The sequence below is a fragment of the Ambystoma mexicanum genome, chromosome 7q, assembly GCF_040938575.1.
Source record: "Ambystoma mexicanum isolate Mex_15411 chromosome 7q, UKY_AmexF1_1, whole genome shotgun sequence".
Lineage (NCBI taxonomy): Eukaryota > Metazoa > Chordata > Amphibia > Caudata > Ambystomatidae > Ambystoma > Ambystoma mexicanum.
The window spans coordinates 733,383,869-733,401,781 of record NC_090941.1 but is presented as its reverse complement, the minus strand read 5'-3'; the positions used below and the strand labels follow the sequence as shown (position 1 = coordinate 733,401,781).

The 17,913-nt window shown below is 44.0% G+C and overlaps 1 protein-coding gene across 2 annotated transcripts in view; it reads left to right on the top strand.

The window, feature by feature from the left end:
• FDX1 (ferredoxin 1) overlaps positions 1–17,913 on the top strand; it is a 225,192-nt gene that overhangs the window by 68,061 nt on the left and 139,218 nt on the right. For both annotated transcript variants that reach the window (XM_069639834.1, XM_069639833.1), the window contains one exon: positions 2,708–2,832. In XM_069639834.1, the coding sequence (XP_069495935.1) occupies positions 2,708–2,832 (125 nt within the window). The remainder of the gene's footprint in view (positions 1–2,707; positions 2,833–17,913) is intronic.

Sequence of the window (17,913 nt, the reverse complement as noted above, 5' to 3'; positions counted from 1 at the left end):
TTTCCTGCCTCTGATTCACCGGACGATTTGCAAGCTGAAGAACACAGTAAACTGTTCTCTCCTGCTCATAGCCCCCTGGTGGCCAGCAAGGTTTTGGTTCTCAGAACTTCAACACCTGTCGGTGTGTCCACTGATCAGGTTACCATTGACTCCGATCTTCTTCACAACGGGGATGAACAGCTGTGGCAGCCCTTCTCACAATAGTTCAACTTGGCGGCATGGTGCCTGAGCTCAAGTCTTTAGAACATCTCAACCTGTCTGCGGATAACATGCACATTATTCAGGCAGGCAGGAAACCCTCGACTAGGTCTCAATACAGGAGCAAATGGCTTGGGTTCGGTCATTGGTGTTTACACAAACAACTGGACCCAAGGGCGGCTACAATTGACACTGTACTGTCCTTTGTATCCCACCTAGCAGAATCGAGAGTTCACGTTCTGTCATGCAGAACTTATCTTTCGGCGGTATCCGCCTACCTGTCTACGGACCAATGTTCTTACTCTAATCCAGTGGTTAAGAGACATTTTGCAGGTTTGGCACGCCTTTATCCCCCGGTTCGTAATCCGCACCCGTCGTGGGATCTGAATGTCGTCCTTACAGCGTTGTCCTAAACATTTCGAACCAATGGCCGCAGTGGACCTCAAGCACCTGTCGTGGAAGGTGTCCTTTTTGGATGCCGTTAACTCAGTGAGGCGTGTGAGTGAGCTCCAGGCTTTGTCGGTGGAGCATCCCTTCTTGGTTTTTCACAAGGATAAGGTGGTCCTATGGACAAACCCTTCTTTCCTGCCAAAGGTTTTCTCGGATTTCCATCTGAATCAATCAATCTCCCTGCCGGTCTTCTTCCCGAACCCTGCTTCAGAGGTGGAAAGGGTTCTGCACTGCTTGGATGTCAGAAGGGCTCTTAAGTTCTATCTAGACAGAACTTCTGAATTTAGGAACTCTTCTCAATTGTTAGTGACTTTTGGTAACCCGCAGGGTAAGCAGACTTCTAAAGCGACTATCTCCAGATGGATCGCTGCCTGTATTACGGAGTCTTACCCTGTCCAAGGGCTGCCACCCCCTAAAGGTATTCATGCACACCTGGTGCAGGGCAAGGCAGCCGCACTTGCTTTTCAGAAATATGTTCCCTGGGAGACCATTGCAAGGGCGGCTACTTGGGCCTTCACTTCGGTTTTTTGCAAGCATTACTGCCTAGATATGAGCTCCAGATCTGATGCTCAGTTTGGCCAGGCTATACTGAAGAACCTTTTTCAGTAAGGTTTTTTTCCATCCACCCTTAGGTTCTGTGAGGAGTGCTTGGGAATCCCCCATAAGTATGGAGGAAAGGGGACGGGACGTAGGAGTATAACCAGGTTACTCACCGTAGTGATCACCTTACTCCTAGTCCATGGTCCCCTTTCCTCCATACGCCCGCCCTCCGTCCCCTCTAATAAGGTTCTTCTATTATTGCTTAAAGGTCTCTGACCTGGCGATAGAAAAGGACTGATGGGCGATGCGCGGGGCAGAGCCAAGGTGGGCTGGGTTACGGCCGCATGCTTTGCCCCGCGCGTGAAGAGAGGAAGGACCAACATTTTTTGAAAATGTTTGATGCTTTTTTCAAAGTGCTCCCGTCCCACAGGACGGAGAGATGTCCCATAAGTATGGAGGAAAGGGGACTATGGACTAGAAGTAAGGTGATCACTACGGTGAGTAACCTGGTTAATCTCTGATCCGGAGAAAGGAGATGAGCTACATCATCTCACCCCAAGTAAACCCTAAGCACAAGAGTTCCATTTATTTCGTTTTGGAGGTTTATGTAGACTAAATCAGCCGTTCTAATCTCAGCCCAACTGCATAATGTACAAAATATTATTTTTAGTGACTTTCTTTCTATCTGGCTCTAAAACAGATAATACACCCTTGCACCTTCACGCGACTAGCTACAGCAAACTACTTAATATTGCACATAAAGATTAGCAACGGTAGGGTTAAATAGGTGCTAATAAAGGCTGTGGAGTAAAAAACAAAAAGCAACCACCACTTTTACTTTCATCAAAATGATGCCTAAATCAAGGGGCACTGGTTCAGTACTGGCAGAGCTCTAAATATTAATCTTTTTCCAACTGGTCCTTTTCAGTTTGTTCTAAAATGCAAAGATCTGCTGCATATGTAATAATCAGACTGTTTTTTATATTGTATGCCCTGACAGCTTGCTGAACCAAGCACCTTTTCAGAGTGCTCTTGTAGTTTTGAGCCCTTGCATAGGTCTTGTAAGTTCACCCTCCTACTACTATATTCAGTCAGGCTTCCAGCTCTAGTCAGGCATAAGCCCAATGACAAAAATGCTTATCCCGGTAAACCTTTACAGCAAAAGAGAACCACCACAACTGTTTTATCTCAGATCTTCCCATGTCCGCCCTCGTTCCCTCACATACCATGGACGTCTTTCACAAACAGGGGTCTAATGTTCCCGATGCATTAGGGACTCCTAGTGTCCTAATGTGATGAGCTCTTTGATTCTTCAGGTTTTTCTACCCCTGGCTTTCTGACTTGTACTATATATGTGGAAAGGATTTAGCTACTGCACATTAAAACAAATGTCTTTTGTCGGGCCCTTTTAAACTACTGTTGTGCAGTTTACTTTTATTGCAAATCACAATATGTTTTGTCCCAGTGAGAAGTGTACTTTTTCTTCAGTGCATTTCAGCAAATTGCATTTTTATTGCAGCCCAGACGATGAAGTAACTGTCCACTTTATAAATCGTGATGGTGATGAACTTGTAGCCAAAGGGAAAGTTGGAGAGTCGCTGCTAGATCTAGTGGTGGAAAAGAATTTGGATATTGATGGTTTTGGTAAGTGCTTTACGACTAACTGCATCTGTAGACTAAACTACGCTGGCTTGAACACCTGGGAAACTACATCTGATTTTAAAATTAAAGTAAGTTCTCAAAATAAGTTATTAAAATGCATTGCCTAATAGTGCAGTGTATATATATTTTTTTACATAATTTTTATTGATTATTACAACAAGCAAATCATAACGTTCACACCCGACATTTTCAGTTACAGGTATCTCAGCATACAATACATGTTTCTCCTTTGTCTCTCCCCTCCCCTCCATTCCCCTAAAACTCGAGCTCCCCCTCACCCCCCATATGCCTCTGACTCACATTGCTCAGGATTAATTCTCTTCCTCATTCTTGGGCGTGTCGTCCTCACTGGGGTCACCTTGGGTGGGCCCATACAACGAGGCTATCATTTGTCTCCATTCTGTCAGTGGTCCCACATCTTCACCTTCCCCTCTGTTAGCTGCCTCATACCATGCCACTGTCTCGGCGTCTGCCCATTTTAGGAGGTCCTTCCACCATATCTCTAGTCTGGGTCTATGGGCGGCTTTCCAGCTCATGGCAATTCTCCTTTTGGCCAGGATGTACGCTAGGTCCTTGAGTTTACATACGTGTCTCAAGTTGCGTGGCCTGGTGAATTCCCCCCAGCATGCATGCCCATATGGATTCCACGTCTAGTTTAATTCCCTTTTCGGATAGCTTGTGCTGAATTTCCCCACCTCCGGGCATGCCCAGAACATGTGGATCATCCCTGCTCCCACCTCTCCACACTTGGGGCATTTTTGTGCTTCTGCGTTTCTGAATTTTGCAATCATTTGGAGGGGTCATGTATGCTCTGTGGGTAACGTATAGTTGGATCTTTTGCAGTCTCTCATTTCTAGACACCATCTTGTGTTATCTTTGGGCTCTCTCCCATTGCCCATCCTGCATGGCCTCTCCCGCCTCCTCCTCCCAGTCTCGCCTCAGTTTGAGCGGCTCTTTTCCCACTCTTGACATGTTAGTTCGTATATCCTGGATATTTCATGCCCTCCCTCCAACATGTGATACATCATTTCAATGGCTGTATCCGGTTGTTCTGCCAGCGCTATTTTCGACCATGTTTCTTTCACCCTTTTAACTATTCTGCTATATGTAATATGCTCTCCCGCATGTACCCCGGTTCCGTCCATTATGGTTTGAAAATCCAGGGCCCTCCCCCCCCCTTGCCAAATGTGCAGTATATTTATTGGATATGGCTAACTACACCATTTAAGCAATACATGTTTTCATCCATTTCAATGTACCAGCTTGTTGGATAAAACAAAGCAACTCTTTGAATTTCCTGGAGATTGAGGACAGCTGAAATTGGTTGGTGGGCATGAAGTGGAATTGGGCAAAGGGGTGCACTTTAGAAGTGGATATTTTGTTTCAATATACATGTTTGTCCAATCACCTTGCATAGAAGAAAACGAAGTACCATGTACATAGAACGAACACATGTGTTTAAAGTCATATGTAATTTCTGGGAGCCATAGGCAGAGTTTCCATAAAAGAAAAACAAAAGCTATTTTCTTTTTTTCTTCTCCTTTCTTTTATTCATTTTTCCTTTTGATTACGTGATTTAAAGTTTCGAATTAATTAAAATGAATCGATGTATGAATAATTTGCTTTCATATTTTTTAATTCTTTTTACATGCTTATGTAAGACACGTTTTGTTGGTTAATTCATAATTAAAATAATTAAAAAATGTAAGCCACAAAAGCATTTACTTTCCACAGCATTAACGTTTGTGACCGGGCTGCTTTTTTTTCACCACACATGTCATTTGTACAAGAGTTCCAGTCTGCAGAGGGCAGCCTGCTGATTTATCTTTGCATTATGTGCACATCTTGTTTAAACCGGTTCGTTGTGGGACGAATTCTCATTCTTATTTTTCATATCTGTAACCCAATGCAAGTCTTCAGAGACTGCAAGTATAACGGCATAGCTAAACAGTGTCCATTAAGAGAGCATAGACAGCCTAGAGTAAGAGCTAGAGTAAACTTTGCTGCTTTTGGTTACTTTGCTAAGTTTGTGGATGTACAAATGACTGTCCTAGACTTGAGTGCAGTGGTTGACAAGCTTTGTTGAATTTGAAGATAGACATCTGATGTTTCAGACTTTGTCAAGCCAAAGCTAGTGAAGGGCAGACGAGGAAAAGATGTGCTTCTTGCAACCACTTTGCATTAGGAGGCAAACTGCAACATTTTTGAAAAGTTTAAAGGCCCCTTTATAAATTGCTATTCTAGCCCTAGTCAGTGTGAAAATACCTTTTTACAGTCGCCACCACGTTTCCAGGGAAAGATGTGACAATTTTGAGGTGGAGGAAGCTACGACTGTGTTCGCTTACGAGGAAAGTGAGCATTTGCTGTCAGCAAAAGTCCAAATCACGTTCAGATTTGGAATGAAAGTGGCCCCTGGCCGCCGTAGAAGTCCAGAGTAATCACTTCAGTGGTGCAATTCCTTGCTAATTAGAATCCTAAACGCTTACAAGTGAACACATTCTGTCTATGGCATTCCTCTAACGCTTTATTTCCTAAAGGCAGAAAGTGAGGCTTTGCGCTACATGTCGGAATCTGTAGTGTAGATGAAGGGTGTTTTGTGTGAGCAGCTCAGCAGGATGAGGGTCTTAGGTCAGTAGATGTTAACGGCTTAAGTTTAAAAAAAAAAAGAATTATTTTGAAGAATTTAACGACATCCTATACAGATCTAGTATATAGGGTTTAACCACTCATTGCTGAAACCTCAACTTGACAATTTTTGGGATTGTTGTGAGTGTGACTGCTATTTTGTTTGACTCCTTTTTAGGAGTTATTTTGTTTGTTGTGGTGAAATGAGTTGCAATTGCGTGAAAAAATGTATATTGTTGTAATATAGGTCTGTTACGTTGTGCTGGGATGTGTTTTTTGGGTGTTGGTGGTGGTTCGGCACACATCATGTTTGAAGTTTAGTTAATTTGTAAAGCGCAAACAAGGCCCAGGGGCAACCGGGCGCATACTCACAGTAACAGTAAATACATAATAAATTTACTCAAATATACACAATATACAGCAAAAATACCATTTACAGATTATGATACAAGTACATTATGGGGTGTGTATACACATAATTTATATAACACGTGGAATGCAGGATAGAGTGAGGGGCCTCATAAGTCATGAGAGAACAGCCAAGATTTGGGTGATGCAGTTAAGAGAGTTTAGAAAGGGTCTGCAGGCGGTGATAAATTTGCAGGTATAGGCTGAAGCTGACCTTACTGCGTTTGTTTGTCTGTTCAGGGAGAGCGTGGAATCCAGATAGACGCCTAAAGTTTTAATGTCTTTGCAGACCTTGATATCATTGCTGTCGATGGTGAAGGACTTGTAAGTTTGATCTTGTTAAGACGATGGCTTGATCCTAGTAATAAAAGCTGTCTTTTCGTCATTAAGGCAAAGTTAGTGATGTGCCATCCAGGCCTGAATGACCAGGTAGACATCATTCAAGGCTTTAGTGTCTGCTGTGTAATCACCGGTGATGGGAATGAGTATCTGGGTGTCATCTGCGTAGTTGGTGTAAGAGACACCCAGATAGTCAAGCACATCGAAGAGGGGCTTTGTGAATACGTTGTACAATGTAGGGGACACACAAGAGCCTTGAGGAACGCCACAGTGAATAGGGGAGGGGTCTGCCGATGCTGTAGGTGAAAAGACCCTCAGGAATGAATGGATCCAGGCATTGGCAGACTCTGAGAAGTGGGCCGCAGATTTAAGATGTTGGCAGAGTATTTGGTGGTTGACCAAATCGAATGCCGCAGAGAGGTCAAGGAGTAGGAGTAGTGCTAACTTCTCATTGTCCTTTAGTGTCTCCATCTGGGTTTTCAAATCAATCCGGGCTGATTTAGTGCCATGTTTAGGACGGAATCCTGATTGTCTTAACCCCAGAAGATTGTTGGATTCGAGGTAGTCTTGAATCTGCAAGTAGGCTGCACGATCCAGGATCTTGAGCAGAAACTGGACCGTAGTAATTGGTCTAAAGTTGGTTGGAATGTTAAGGTCAAGGGAAGGTTTTTTGAGAAGTGGGATTACCCACACATCCTTAAGGTTGTCCGGGACTATACCCTTCTTGAAGGAGGCGTTTAATAATGCTGTGATGAAAGGGGCTAAGTTGTGAGATGCTTCCTTGATGATAGGGGCCGGGCAAGGGTCACCTTGGTAGTTGGACGGTTTGAGGTTGTTTATGATTCCTTCTACTTCAAGGGTGGTGAGCGGGGAGAAAGAGAATGGTTTGAGATGGATTGGCTTGGTGAGAATTAGGTATGGGTGTGGTCAGTGGTTGATCAGTCTGTAGGGATTTTTGTTCATCTCTAATTTTAGTTTGGAGGGTGGCAATTTTACCCAGGATTGCTGTCTTAATATTCGTGCACCAAGTACTATCTTTGGTGCATGAGTCAGGGGGGGCTGCAGGTGTCTCGTTCCTTAAGAATTTTGAAGAGGTTGAGAGTGGAAAACAAGAAGTTAAATTTGGAATAAAACACTCGCCTTTTGAAAAAGCAATCTGGTGTGAAGGAAATTTATTTGGCGCTTACCATAACATAAAAGTACAATGGGAAATCGCAAGTGGAGATGTATTTATTTTGAGAAAAGTTCCTTGGTATTCTACTGGGCTGACACAATACGGTTGTTGTAGGAGTCTTTTTTAGCCTGTAGAAAGGCTTCTTTATAGTTAAGGGTGGCTAACAGAAGTCCCTCCTTATGGGTGTCAGAAGGGTGGCTTTTCCAACGTGACTCTGCAATACGTTTCTCTTTGCGTAACACTCTGAGTTGGGGAGTGAACCACGAGTTGAGGTGAGCACATTGTTTAGGTCTCCTAAGTTTGAGCGGGGCAATAGAGTTGATGGCTGCAAGCACTGACTGGTTATAGATGTCGGCTAAGATAGTAGGGTCCGAAAAAGTGTCAGGAGCATTATTAAGGGTGGGAAGGATGAGGGGGAGTAGTTTTTCCGTGGTTATGTTCTTTTTATTTCGAGTGAGGGTGGCTGGGGCGACATGAGGCGTGGGTAGAGAGGCTGTTTCAATACTAACGGTGATGATGTGGTGATCAGACCAGATGCATGGGTTGTTCGAGAGTACGCAGATCTTGCAGTTGGTGTCACTAAGCCAGTCAAGGGACGGCCCTTTGATGTGGGTGGGTTCCTGTATATGGTGTGAAAATCCTAGATCTGTTAGGGTGTTGGCGAGGTCGAGGGCCGTGGAATCATTAGGGTCTTGGTAGCCTAGATTAAAGTCACCAAGGATGATGGTTTGAGAGTTAGGTTTCGCTTTATCAAGTACTAGGGCAGAGATGTCATCCACAAAGCATGTAGGAGGACCAGGATGGCGACCGTTTGGTTGGCTGAAAGTTGGAGTTTGACAGAGTAACTCTGCGGATTCCACATTGATGCTTGGAGTGGTTCTAAGACCTAGTGAGTTTCTGTAGATAAATGCAATTCCTCCACCTCTAGAAGTGTGGTCGCATCTGATGATGGAGTAATCTGTGGGGATGGCCAGAGAGAGTGCCGGGCCTGATGCAGCATATAGCCAAGTCTCAGAGATGGCAATGAGGTCAAGTTCCTGAGTCTTGATAAGATCAGCAATGTCCAGAGCGTGAGCAGCTAAGGACCTTGCGTTGATCAGAGCGGCCTTGATTAAGCCGACGTTGCTTGTTGAAGCAAGGTTGGTCTGAAGGCATTGGGGCGTGGGTGAAGTGGATGCATGGGGGGGGGCGGCTAAGCATCTGGGTTTTCAAATATAGGCTTGGGTACATGGGGTGACCCTTCTTGCCCAGAAGTCGAGCCTAGTCTTAAGTTTCTTAGGGCGGTGGAGCAAGGTTGGTTAGGTGTGGGTTTTTTGGCGAATTGTCAAGTCATAATGCAGGAGCATTAAGATAGATGTTGGGGTTCTGAGGTACAGTACTTGAATAGGTATCAGCAAGACTGTAGGTGGAGGCCATGGATGTAGTGTGCAAAGTGCTGAGTACAGCTAAGTTATTTAATGAAAGGTAAAACGTCCAGGTAGATACCCACACTAAAAGTGGTGCTCGTAATAAGGAGAGCAAAGACCTTAGGGTGGACAGGCGTGGTAACATGTTACCAGAGTTGGAAAGGTAGTATGGCACGAGGACTGTGTAGGAATCGCTGGTTGAGGTTGCAAGAGCTACTGGTCTAAGCAGTGCAAGCTCACATGTTAAATTTACTTGTTAGTGATGGGCACAAAAGGCAGACTGGTTGCGACTGGGATTCAGTTGTATCAGTACGGCAGGCTAGGCAGTAGGGGCACATCCAAATCAGAAGTCCAGAAGGCAAAGCAGATACCGGGGCTTGCAGTAGTTGTGGGCATATCAGGCAGAGAGCAATACAGCATACATGGGGCACAAATCAATTGTGTGGCGCAACAAGTTGGGCAATGCAAATACACGAAGGCTAGCAACAAGTGTGGGCATATCAGGCGAAGAGCAATGCAACATACATGAGGCACAAATCAAGCTGCAATGTATCGTGCGATTCGCAGGCGTGAGGTGGGGCAAAGTTTAAGATGACCACATATGCTTGTAAAGCAGCAGGTGGCCTGGGCACAGCGTTGGGGAGGAGGTACACAAGTACAATTTAGAGTGAATATCAGTCGTAAACATTCGGCGTGCATGCAGCAGGAGACCGCCAGTATATTATAATGGCCAATCAGAAACAGTGCAACAGAGACAACATAACGAATGTGGGCAGAGGCACGATCATTGGGTGTACATACACCAGGTTAGAAATGGTGCGCTGTAATTGCAAGTCCGACAGCATTACAGCAAAGGTCAGCATGAAGGGTGAGGGCGGGAGGCAATGATTTAGGGAGACAGGGCGGACGTGACCAGCTCATTTATTAGAGTGTGCGTGGAGATTCCAGCAATGCTGGTTTGGTTCTATGCATAGTATTTAATGGTTAAAAGGTTAAGCATTACCATTGGCATTCCACATTTGTAGACTGTTTATTGGTAGCAACCTTCACTGTTTTTATGTTCTTCGTCCTCACTTATTTCCCATGTTTTTATTGGGTCTTACCTGCTGGTTTATATTTTGCATTACAAATTATTTTCTTTCGTTTTTGTATTGTTTTCGACATTGTATAACATTTACTGAAGTGTTTTTGAAACCATGACTATGCCACCCAATTAAATGGATTTCAGACACAATGTTCAAGACAGTCACGGTTGTGAAGGCAACCTTTTGTTTCTGGTTCCTTCGTTTTGTTCTTGGTTTTCAAAATGTCCCTCCTTTGTCGTATGCAACAGCGTTGCAAGTGCTGCAGTTATGTACACTGTGTTCCAATAGTGTGTGATGCAATGCGTTACTAGAAGTGGAAGTGTACAGGGGATTAGTAGGGGTGTTTGTACATGGTGTTTACTTGTTAGGGTTGCATATTTTGTTTATATTTGTAATCGTGAATTTTCATGCTTACTTTGGGTTGATCGGGTTTTAAGTTGTTCAGTGGGTAGTACCAAAGAGGTATCTTCCATGCACATTGTTCTTCATATACACAAATCAATAACTTCATAACAGTAACATAAAAACATTTAGCTAACTTCGGCTACAGTTTCAGGTCGATCATCATGGGTAGTTAATTGCAATTGAGGGCCACATTAGTGGTGGTTGTATGCCCGGGCAGATGAGGTTGAATGAGGCGCTTTACCTCCACCCCCTGAAAAGAATGGCTTGCAAAAAACGATGTTTTGGGTGGGTTCCAGGATTTCATGGTCGTTTGCATTGTATGGGACTGAGAGGAATTTGTTGGTTTTGTTTTGAAGACATTGTTGAGAAGTGCTGCATACCTGCTTTGTCCTGGTTTCATTATTTTCCTCTTGCACAAAGTATTTTAAGGAGCACGTGTGCAGAGATTAGTACCTAATAGGGGGCACAAGACAGTTCAACTTTGAAATGGCAGTGTTTTTGAACTGCCCATCCTGTTCCCCAATTCCTCCTTCCCTCTCTTATTCACCACTGGCATATTGTTCTTCAGTCTCCTGCAGCTGTGGCACTCCTTTAGTCCAAAATATGTTGCACCCAGCTTTTTGAGGCCCTTCACCTTTATATTTCCTGCTCCTCACGTCATTGTGCAGAACCTGCGGCAGGTTTTATTCATCATTCTGAAACTTAGTTATGGAGCTGCTTCAACATCAGGTGAGTGGGGGCGTTGGGAGAATCTCTTGTTGGCTTGTTGCTGTGCGTAACGTGTGGGAAGAATTTGAGGCTTGTAGGATACACTGGAGAAGTGTCCAGGGATTCTGGCCGCCTCCCTGAGAACCTGACCAATGCTGTTGTTATCTGGGCAAAAATGCCAGCTGGCCACCGAGCAAGGTAGAGTGCGCTTAAAGAGGATTTCAGCCTACCAACCAACATACTTAGCGTTAATAGGGGGGCCTCTTCTCTCAAACGACCCTTTCTCTGCACTTGCGTGTTCTCAATGTCACTGGGCTTAGTAAGATCGCTGTTTTGTTCTAGCCTGTTCCCCTCCCTTGCCTTGTCGTGCTCTGAAACACTTGTGTACGAGCGTGATAGAAATAAAATATCAATATCTGTGGTGAAAGTTCTTGCCTCTCATAACCTGTAGCGTTTAGCTTCTGGTAATGAAACGAGGTTACTTCAGCCTGCCCCTTCACTCTTCTGCTAATTCCCAGAGCATTATTGCATAATTGGTGCAATGGAACTGGGATAGACTTCTTGAGAGAGTTGGACATTGAACTTGAGAGGGGGGGTTATTGAGTGGGGGAGAGATATATATTGTGAGAGACAATGTGATAAAGTGAAATATTACTGGTCTGCAAGAGCCCAGTTTAAGTGCAGTGAGAACACCATTTTGTTTTGCCTTTCAAGTCCCGCACTACTACTACTGACTAACCAACTCCCTTCTAAGTCCTCTTACCTTACGCTCTAGATTACACACAACTGCCACAGATGGCTACCACAGGCCTAGCTGTTAGCACATCAACACTAATCCAGCTAAAGATCACTTGCATTGCTTATTTTTCATAGGATGTTTTGTCTAATTACGTTTTGAATGATATTGCTCTTTTTTTAAAGTTGTTGTAACATTTTGCATTTTAAAGGTAACAAACACCGCCCCCTTCTTCCTTCAGACCTGTTCCCTTTCAAACCACCCTCCTTAAATAATTGGAGGTATTGTCCATACTTTTTCTCCCATCATTCCCCAAAATCTAGCAGTATTCATAGAAGATCCAGTATCCTCAGTTTGTGTGGACCCCACTGTATTTGAGTCATTTTCGAGATCGGGTAGCACCTTTTGCCAATCCCGCTTGAATGCAGCATGATCCCCTTGGATGCCATGTTACCCATTGCATCGCTAGGACGTTCCATACTTTTTGAAGCCAGTGAAATTCCGTCGGGCGGTGGGGTTCATTTATTGCACCAAAACAAGCCATGCCTCTCCCAATGCATCCCCTCCAACAATTGGGGCAAGGGTTTGGGATGGAGTCTGTGTAAGATGTCGGGAGTGTAGTGCCACTGCATTATTTTATACCACGTTTCCCCGAGTTGGATTGAGCGCGTCAATTTTGGGATGTTGCCCATATTGTACATTCTAGTGGTGATTGCCACTTCTTCATATGTTGGGTTGAACATTCAATGAGGATCTTATATAGTGATATTCGTTTTTTCGATCCGGCGTGTGTGGTTCTGAATTTCTCAAATGGGGTCAATGGTCTAATGGCTGCAGCCTTCTGATAACCAACGCCTCCACTGATAATACTGTTGTCTCTCCCTCACCCACTCCTATGTATTGTTTACATGTCTTAAAAGACCTAAACTGCAACCCCTGCATCATATCCCTCAATGTTGGACATCCCACCTTTTGCCGCTGCTTGAATTCTCCTTACCCGGGGAGAACTGTTGGTTATCAAATAGAGGAGTAAAGGGTGCCAGGTTGGTTGAGAGTGACTCTTGTGCTAAGAAATCCCAATTGTCTATCACATGTGACAATATATGACTAATGTGAACATTGGGTGGTCTGTTCCAGCTACTGCTCTGTCCGTTCTCGCCCACATTTTGGATACCCGAGAACCAATCCTGCATTACTCTTAATTGTGGCGCTTCTGACTATTTAAAAAAATTCAGTAACCCCAACCCTCCTTTATTACCTGCAGCCATTAGGGTTATGATCGCCCTCCGGGGTGGTTTGGTTTATTCTGCCAAATATACTCCGATATTGTTTTGGATAGCGAGAGGCTGTGAGAATCATTAGCACCACCATTTCTATCAAGGTGATTCTCCATAACCACGATATGGAAAGGGGACGCTATTTCTGCAGGTCTTCTTTAACTTTGCGTAATACGTTTTGGAATCGTTTGATCTCGGGGCAAAACACCACCTTGACGATTGCAGTGGGTCAGGTTCTTTTAAAACTTGACCTGACCCAAACAGGCGTTTGGCAGACTGGGACTAATGTTTCTTAAGAAAAACTGGTGCAACTTAGTGGTAGAAATGTAATAACTGAGGAGGAGGTGCAGGTTGTTTGGGGAAATGAAGGTTTTATTTTTTGTTTTTTTCTGTTTACTTTCTTTCTTTCAAAGGTATGTCTTCTATTTGGTAGAACTGTAAAAAAAGAACTGTAAACTCAATGTTGATTTCAAATTGGTAATAAGTTGGTTTTTAATATTTTGTAACGATCTAATTTGATCAAAAAAAATTTCAAAAAAAGTTTGGATAGTCTACCACCATCACCCCCTCCATAAAGTTAATCTAAAGTGTTTTGCTAATGCCGCCCCCGCCACGACCGTTCCGCCCCCCCCCCCCCAAGTAAGTTTTTCCATCCTGTGCCCATGGGAAGTGGGAGTGTAATCAATTGTGTTGCAGCTGATCTTGCCGTACCGATAGATTTAAGATTTCTGACTTTAGCATATATATTTTTTAACTGCCACTTCCCTGAATTCCACTGGCTACCTATTCTGCCAATGTAAGCAACATCAGCGAATGCCATAATTCCTACCCTCGTTGACCAATCCCTTTAATTTTTAATTGCATCTGTCGTACTATTGTGGATAGGAAGGGTTCCAAATACAGTGGAAATAGTGGGCATTCCTGCTTAGTTCCCCTTGTTATGGGAATTTGCCTGGATAGGTGACCATTAATTGAAAGCTTTATAGAAGGGGATAGATGCTGTGCTTGAATCATTAGTATACATTTGGAACTGAACTGCATGTGTTCTATTGTATGAAAGAGGGAGGACCGATCAAATGCTTACTCTGCGTCTATGGAAATCCTAGGCGCCAGTGTTTGCTTGATTGAGGTCTTCTCTACCAGGTGACCGACCTGCCTAATTTTATTTAACGTTTGCTGCTCCAGAGTGAACCCAGATTGGTCAGGGCTTATCAATTTCAGGAGTGGAGTAGTGTAGTCGGTCTCTTTGCCAAAATGTCTGTGTATAGTTTAGCATCTATATTAACGCTATGGGCCTATATGATCTGCAGCTGGGGTAGGGTCCTTATGGGGCTTTGTGAATACAACCACTCTTGCTACTTCTGTGGATGGTGTTACCCTCCTTCTTCTAAAGGAGTTAACTAGTTTTTGTTAGCCATGGAATAAGTCTGGACTTCTATTTTGTATAAAAATAAGGCTGGAAAGCCGTCTGGGCCTGGTGCTTTATTAAGCGGGAGGGACTTCATAGCCGCTTTCACTTCTTCTTGAATCTGTTTCTTGGTCTTCCCTTTCTAAGCTAGTTATCTTTTAGAGTGGTGTTGCACTCAAGTTAATTTGAGTGCCCGCATCTAGGGTCCGAGAAATGATGCTTTTTGTATCCCGCAAAAGCAGTAACTATCGCTGTGTTTTCTAGAACTATATCCCCCTCATTCATTGTTATTTTTAGTGTAGTCTGGGCTGCGGGACCCTCTTTTAGCTGTCTTGCGACCATACAATCCACTTTGTTCGCACTTACATAATAGCTTTGCATAAAGCAAGTATTTCTCAGCTCTGTTTGTACAGATTGTCTAATTTACTGCTTACGTGTTTGAATGTTTTCTTTGAAGTGCTTTCGTCTTTCATCTCCTGGTCCTGCATGATCCATTTATCTGTTCCTTCTCCAATCGTTCCCATTGTTTGTTTTTCGTTGGGATTTTATTGCGATCAATTCACCTCTTATGACTACCGTAGAGGCATTCCATATATTCTCCTGACTCACCCCTGTTGAAGTGTTCCCTGCAAAATATAAATGTATTTCACCTATTGAATCCACCAGAACTTGATCTTTCAGAATCTGGCTCGGGAACCTCCACTTCCATAAGCTACCACCCCTCCTGGGTATATCTATTCTGGCTGTTATCGGCACATGGTCTGATAGTGAGATCAAGCCTAGTTCGAGAGCCTTTACCTTACCCAGCAGTCTAGTGAATACCCAGATATAATCGATCCTAGAGTGTGAACTATGGACTTGAGAATAATAGGTGAACCTGCTCTCATTCCCTTTAATACGTGCCACATGTCCCTGAGCATCATGAGATCAAACCTTTTGTTTTAAGACTCTTTATGGGGCTAGGATACCTTGTTGGGACTCGCACTAGTTTAAAATCTCCTGCCAAAATTACTTGCCCCTTCAGCGAAAAGTGTGAAACAACTCCTTGTAAAAAGCCATCCTGGCTGTAGTTGGGGGGGGCATATACATTTGCCAGTGTGCATATTTGTTATATTCTAATTTGGACAAACCAGTAGCATCCATATGGGTCTGGTTGTGTGTTTAGAGGCCCTCTAAATGTACAGGTCCTTCCTAAACGCTATGAGAACCCCTCCCGTTTTGTCTTGTGCATTGGCTTGGTACATACACGTATATGATTTCATCCTAATCGTTGATCCAACCTTTTTCTTGATGTTTCTTGCAACATCAATGTTGGATTCCTCTCGTTTTAGAAGCGCTTCTATTTTATTTCCTTTTGACTGAGGAGTTAAACCCCCTAACGTTATGAGCTTGAAAATTGGTTGGAAGTGTATGTTTATTTTTCATCACTGGTCGTGATGTAACACCTGTCCCACCCAGATTTCCTGCTCCATCCCCAACTTTCATTCTAAAAAAAATTCCCTGATGCTCCCTCAACTCCCACAATCCACACTGCCTCAACAACCGGGTTGGATCATAGTTCCTATTGATCCTGGATATCTCGGATCCCCAGCCATGAGCCACATTAGCTCATGAGTAAAAAAATATTGTGGAAGAACTACTTCCCTCATAGTGATTCCAGAGCGTCCTGGACCATTCTGTCATCTGTCCCTGGAATCTTTTCAGGGTCTCTATTTTTTATGACTATCCCTTGTTGATTCTCTAGCTTCTCCCATCTGCTCCTCCTCCAGCCCAAGAGTCTGCATATCCTCACCAACATGTTGACCACTTTGTGTCATCTTGTGTAATTGTGCTTGAGGGATTAGCATTCCACTGGTGTGCATTCTTTTACCCTGGATTACGGTTGTATAATGTTTGGGATGGATTAGAAGCCTGGTGATGTAAGAAAGAATGTTTGGTGTGAGTGTGGGAATGCTTGTAGCAAAGTTTCTAGATTCAGGCAGTTGGGAGATCACCTGCCTGGGTGATGGGAGCCAGTGGTTCTCACTAGTCATCCTAATGTAACTGGAATAAAGTAACTTGCTGGAACCTACCTGTTGTACCTGAGGATCCTGCTTTACTTCACTGCCGTAGTCCGCAAGATACAAACCTGCCCAGGGAGATGGAAATGGACCTGTGTGGCAAGATAAGATGTTTAAGGTGACCAGTATGCTGCGAGGGGGTGCAGAAGAGAAAGAAGAGCATCCACTGCCCCCACAAGTAAGTCCCATTACCCAGGGCTAAGAGGGGAAGCTGCCCTATTAGATGGCACAGGGAGAAGAGAGGCAAAGGGCGGGGAGCTAAACCCCAGTGGTGTGAGAAATTCCCAGGTCAGAGAAACAAGGCGTGCTCCTACCACATGACCCAGGGCGAAGAAAGGGGGAAAGTTGCACCCCATTAAATCACCAAGGGCGAAGAAAGAGGAGCTTGTACCCAGTGCAAGAGCCAGGCTATAGAGAATTTCTCCAAGGAAAAAAGTAACGGGAGTTGTCCCAGTACAAAGACCCAGTGCTGTGTGAAGGATGCTGCCGAGTAAGAAGACTCTGGGTAGGAAGAGTAACCTGTGTGGCCCAGGATGCTGTGAAAACATGTGCCCAGGAGAAGAGCAATGGATAAGGAAAGGGGTGCAGTGTATCGGAATGGCAATCGGGAGGAATGAAGAGGGCAGTGACTTGGGGCCATGTCTGTGTGTTATCAGTTGATGTTTTACAAGTAAAGGAGGAATTATTGAAGAAAAGCAGCTTGCTGTGTCGCTTGTGCGTGATGAGGTCAGGCTGTGTGGGAGTACGGAAGACCTCACTAGCAGCTTAATTAAAGTTGCGGTCTGTGTAGCTGCCCTGTCAGGCTAATTGAATGGTGCCAGCGTAACAGTACTTTGTGTCTTAAGCGTTCCAAGTTGGCAAAATGTTATGTGAAGAAAGGAGATGTTGGAATATGTCCGTGGTGTGCTGGTCCCGCAAGAGGGGCATCGAAGAAATTTGAGGTACTCTGACTTTGGTCTATCAGTAGTGCCGGAAGTACTGTACCGTGGCTTTATCATAAGAGCAGTGCAGGAAGAAAGGAATACTTTTTTTTTTTTTGTGACTGTCGGTTGGAATGGTGAAGCGCCCAGTGCTAGTTAGTTGTTTTAACCTTGAACATTTGTTATTATTTGGGTTTTGTAGACAGAAGCTCAAAAAGTGAGATTGACCTAAAGTGGTTATAATGACCTGTTGAACTGTAGATTTCGCAGCAGTGATGTGTCGGGGATTCTGTTAAAGGACAGGTGTGTGACTGAAACGTGGAATGCTGAGACACATACGAGTAGTATGTGACAATGGGTAATTGGCAGCATTGTGAGATGGTATGGTTATAGTGCATGCCAGGATGTCAATGCATCATTAATGACTGCATTATGGTTTTCTGGTTAGAGCTGGACTTCCAGCTACGGACTAAAACCAGCTACGGACTAAAATATACTTAATCTCGGGAGGA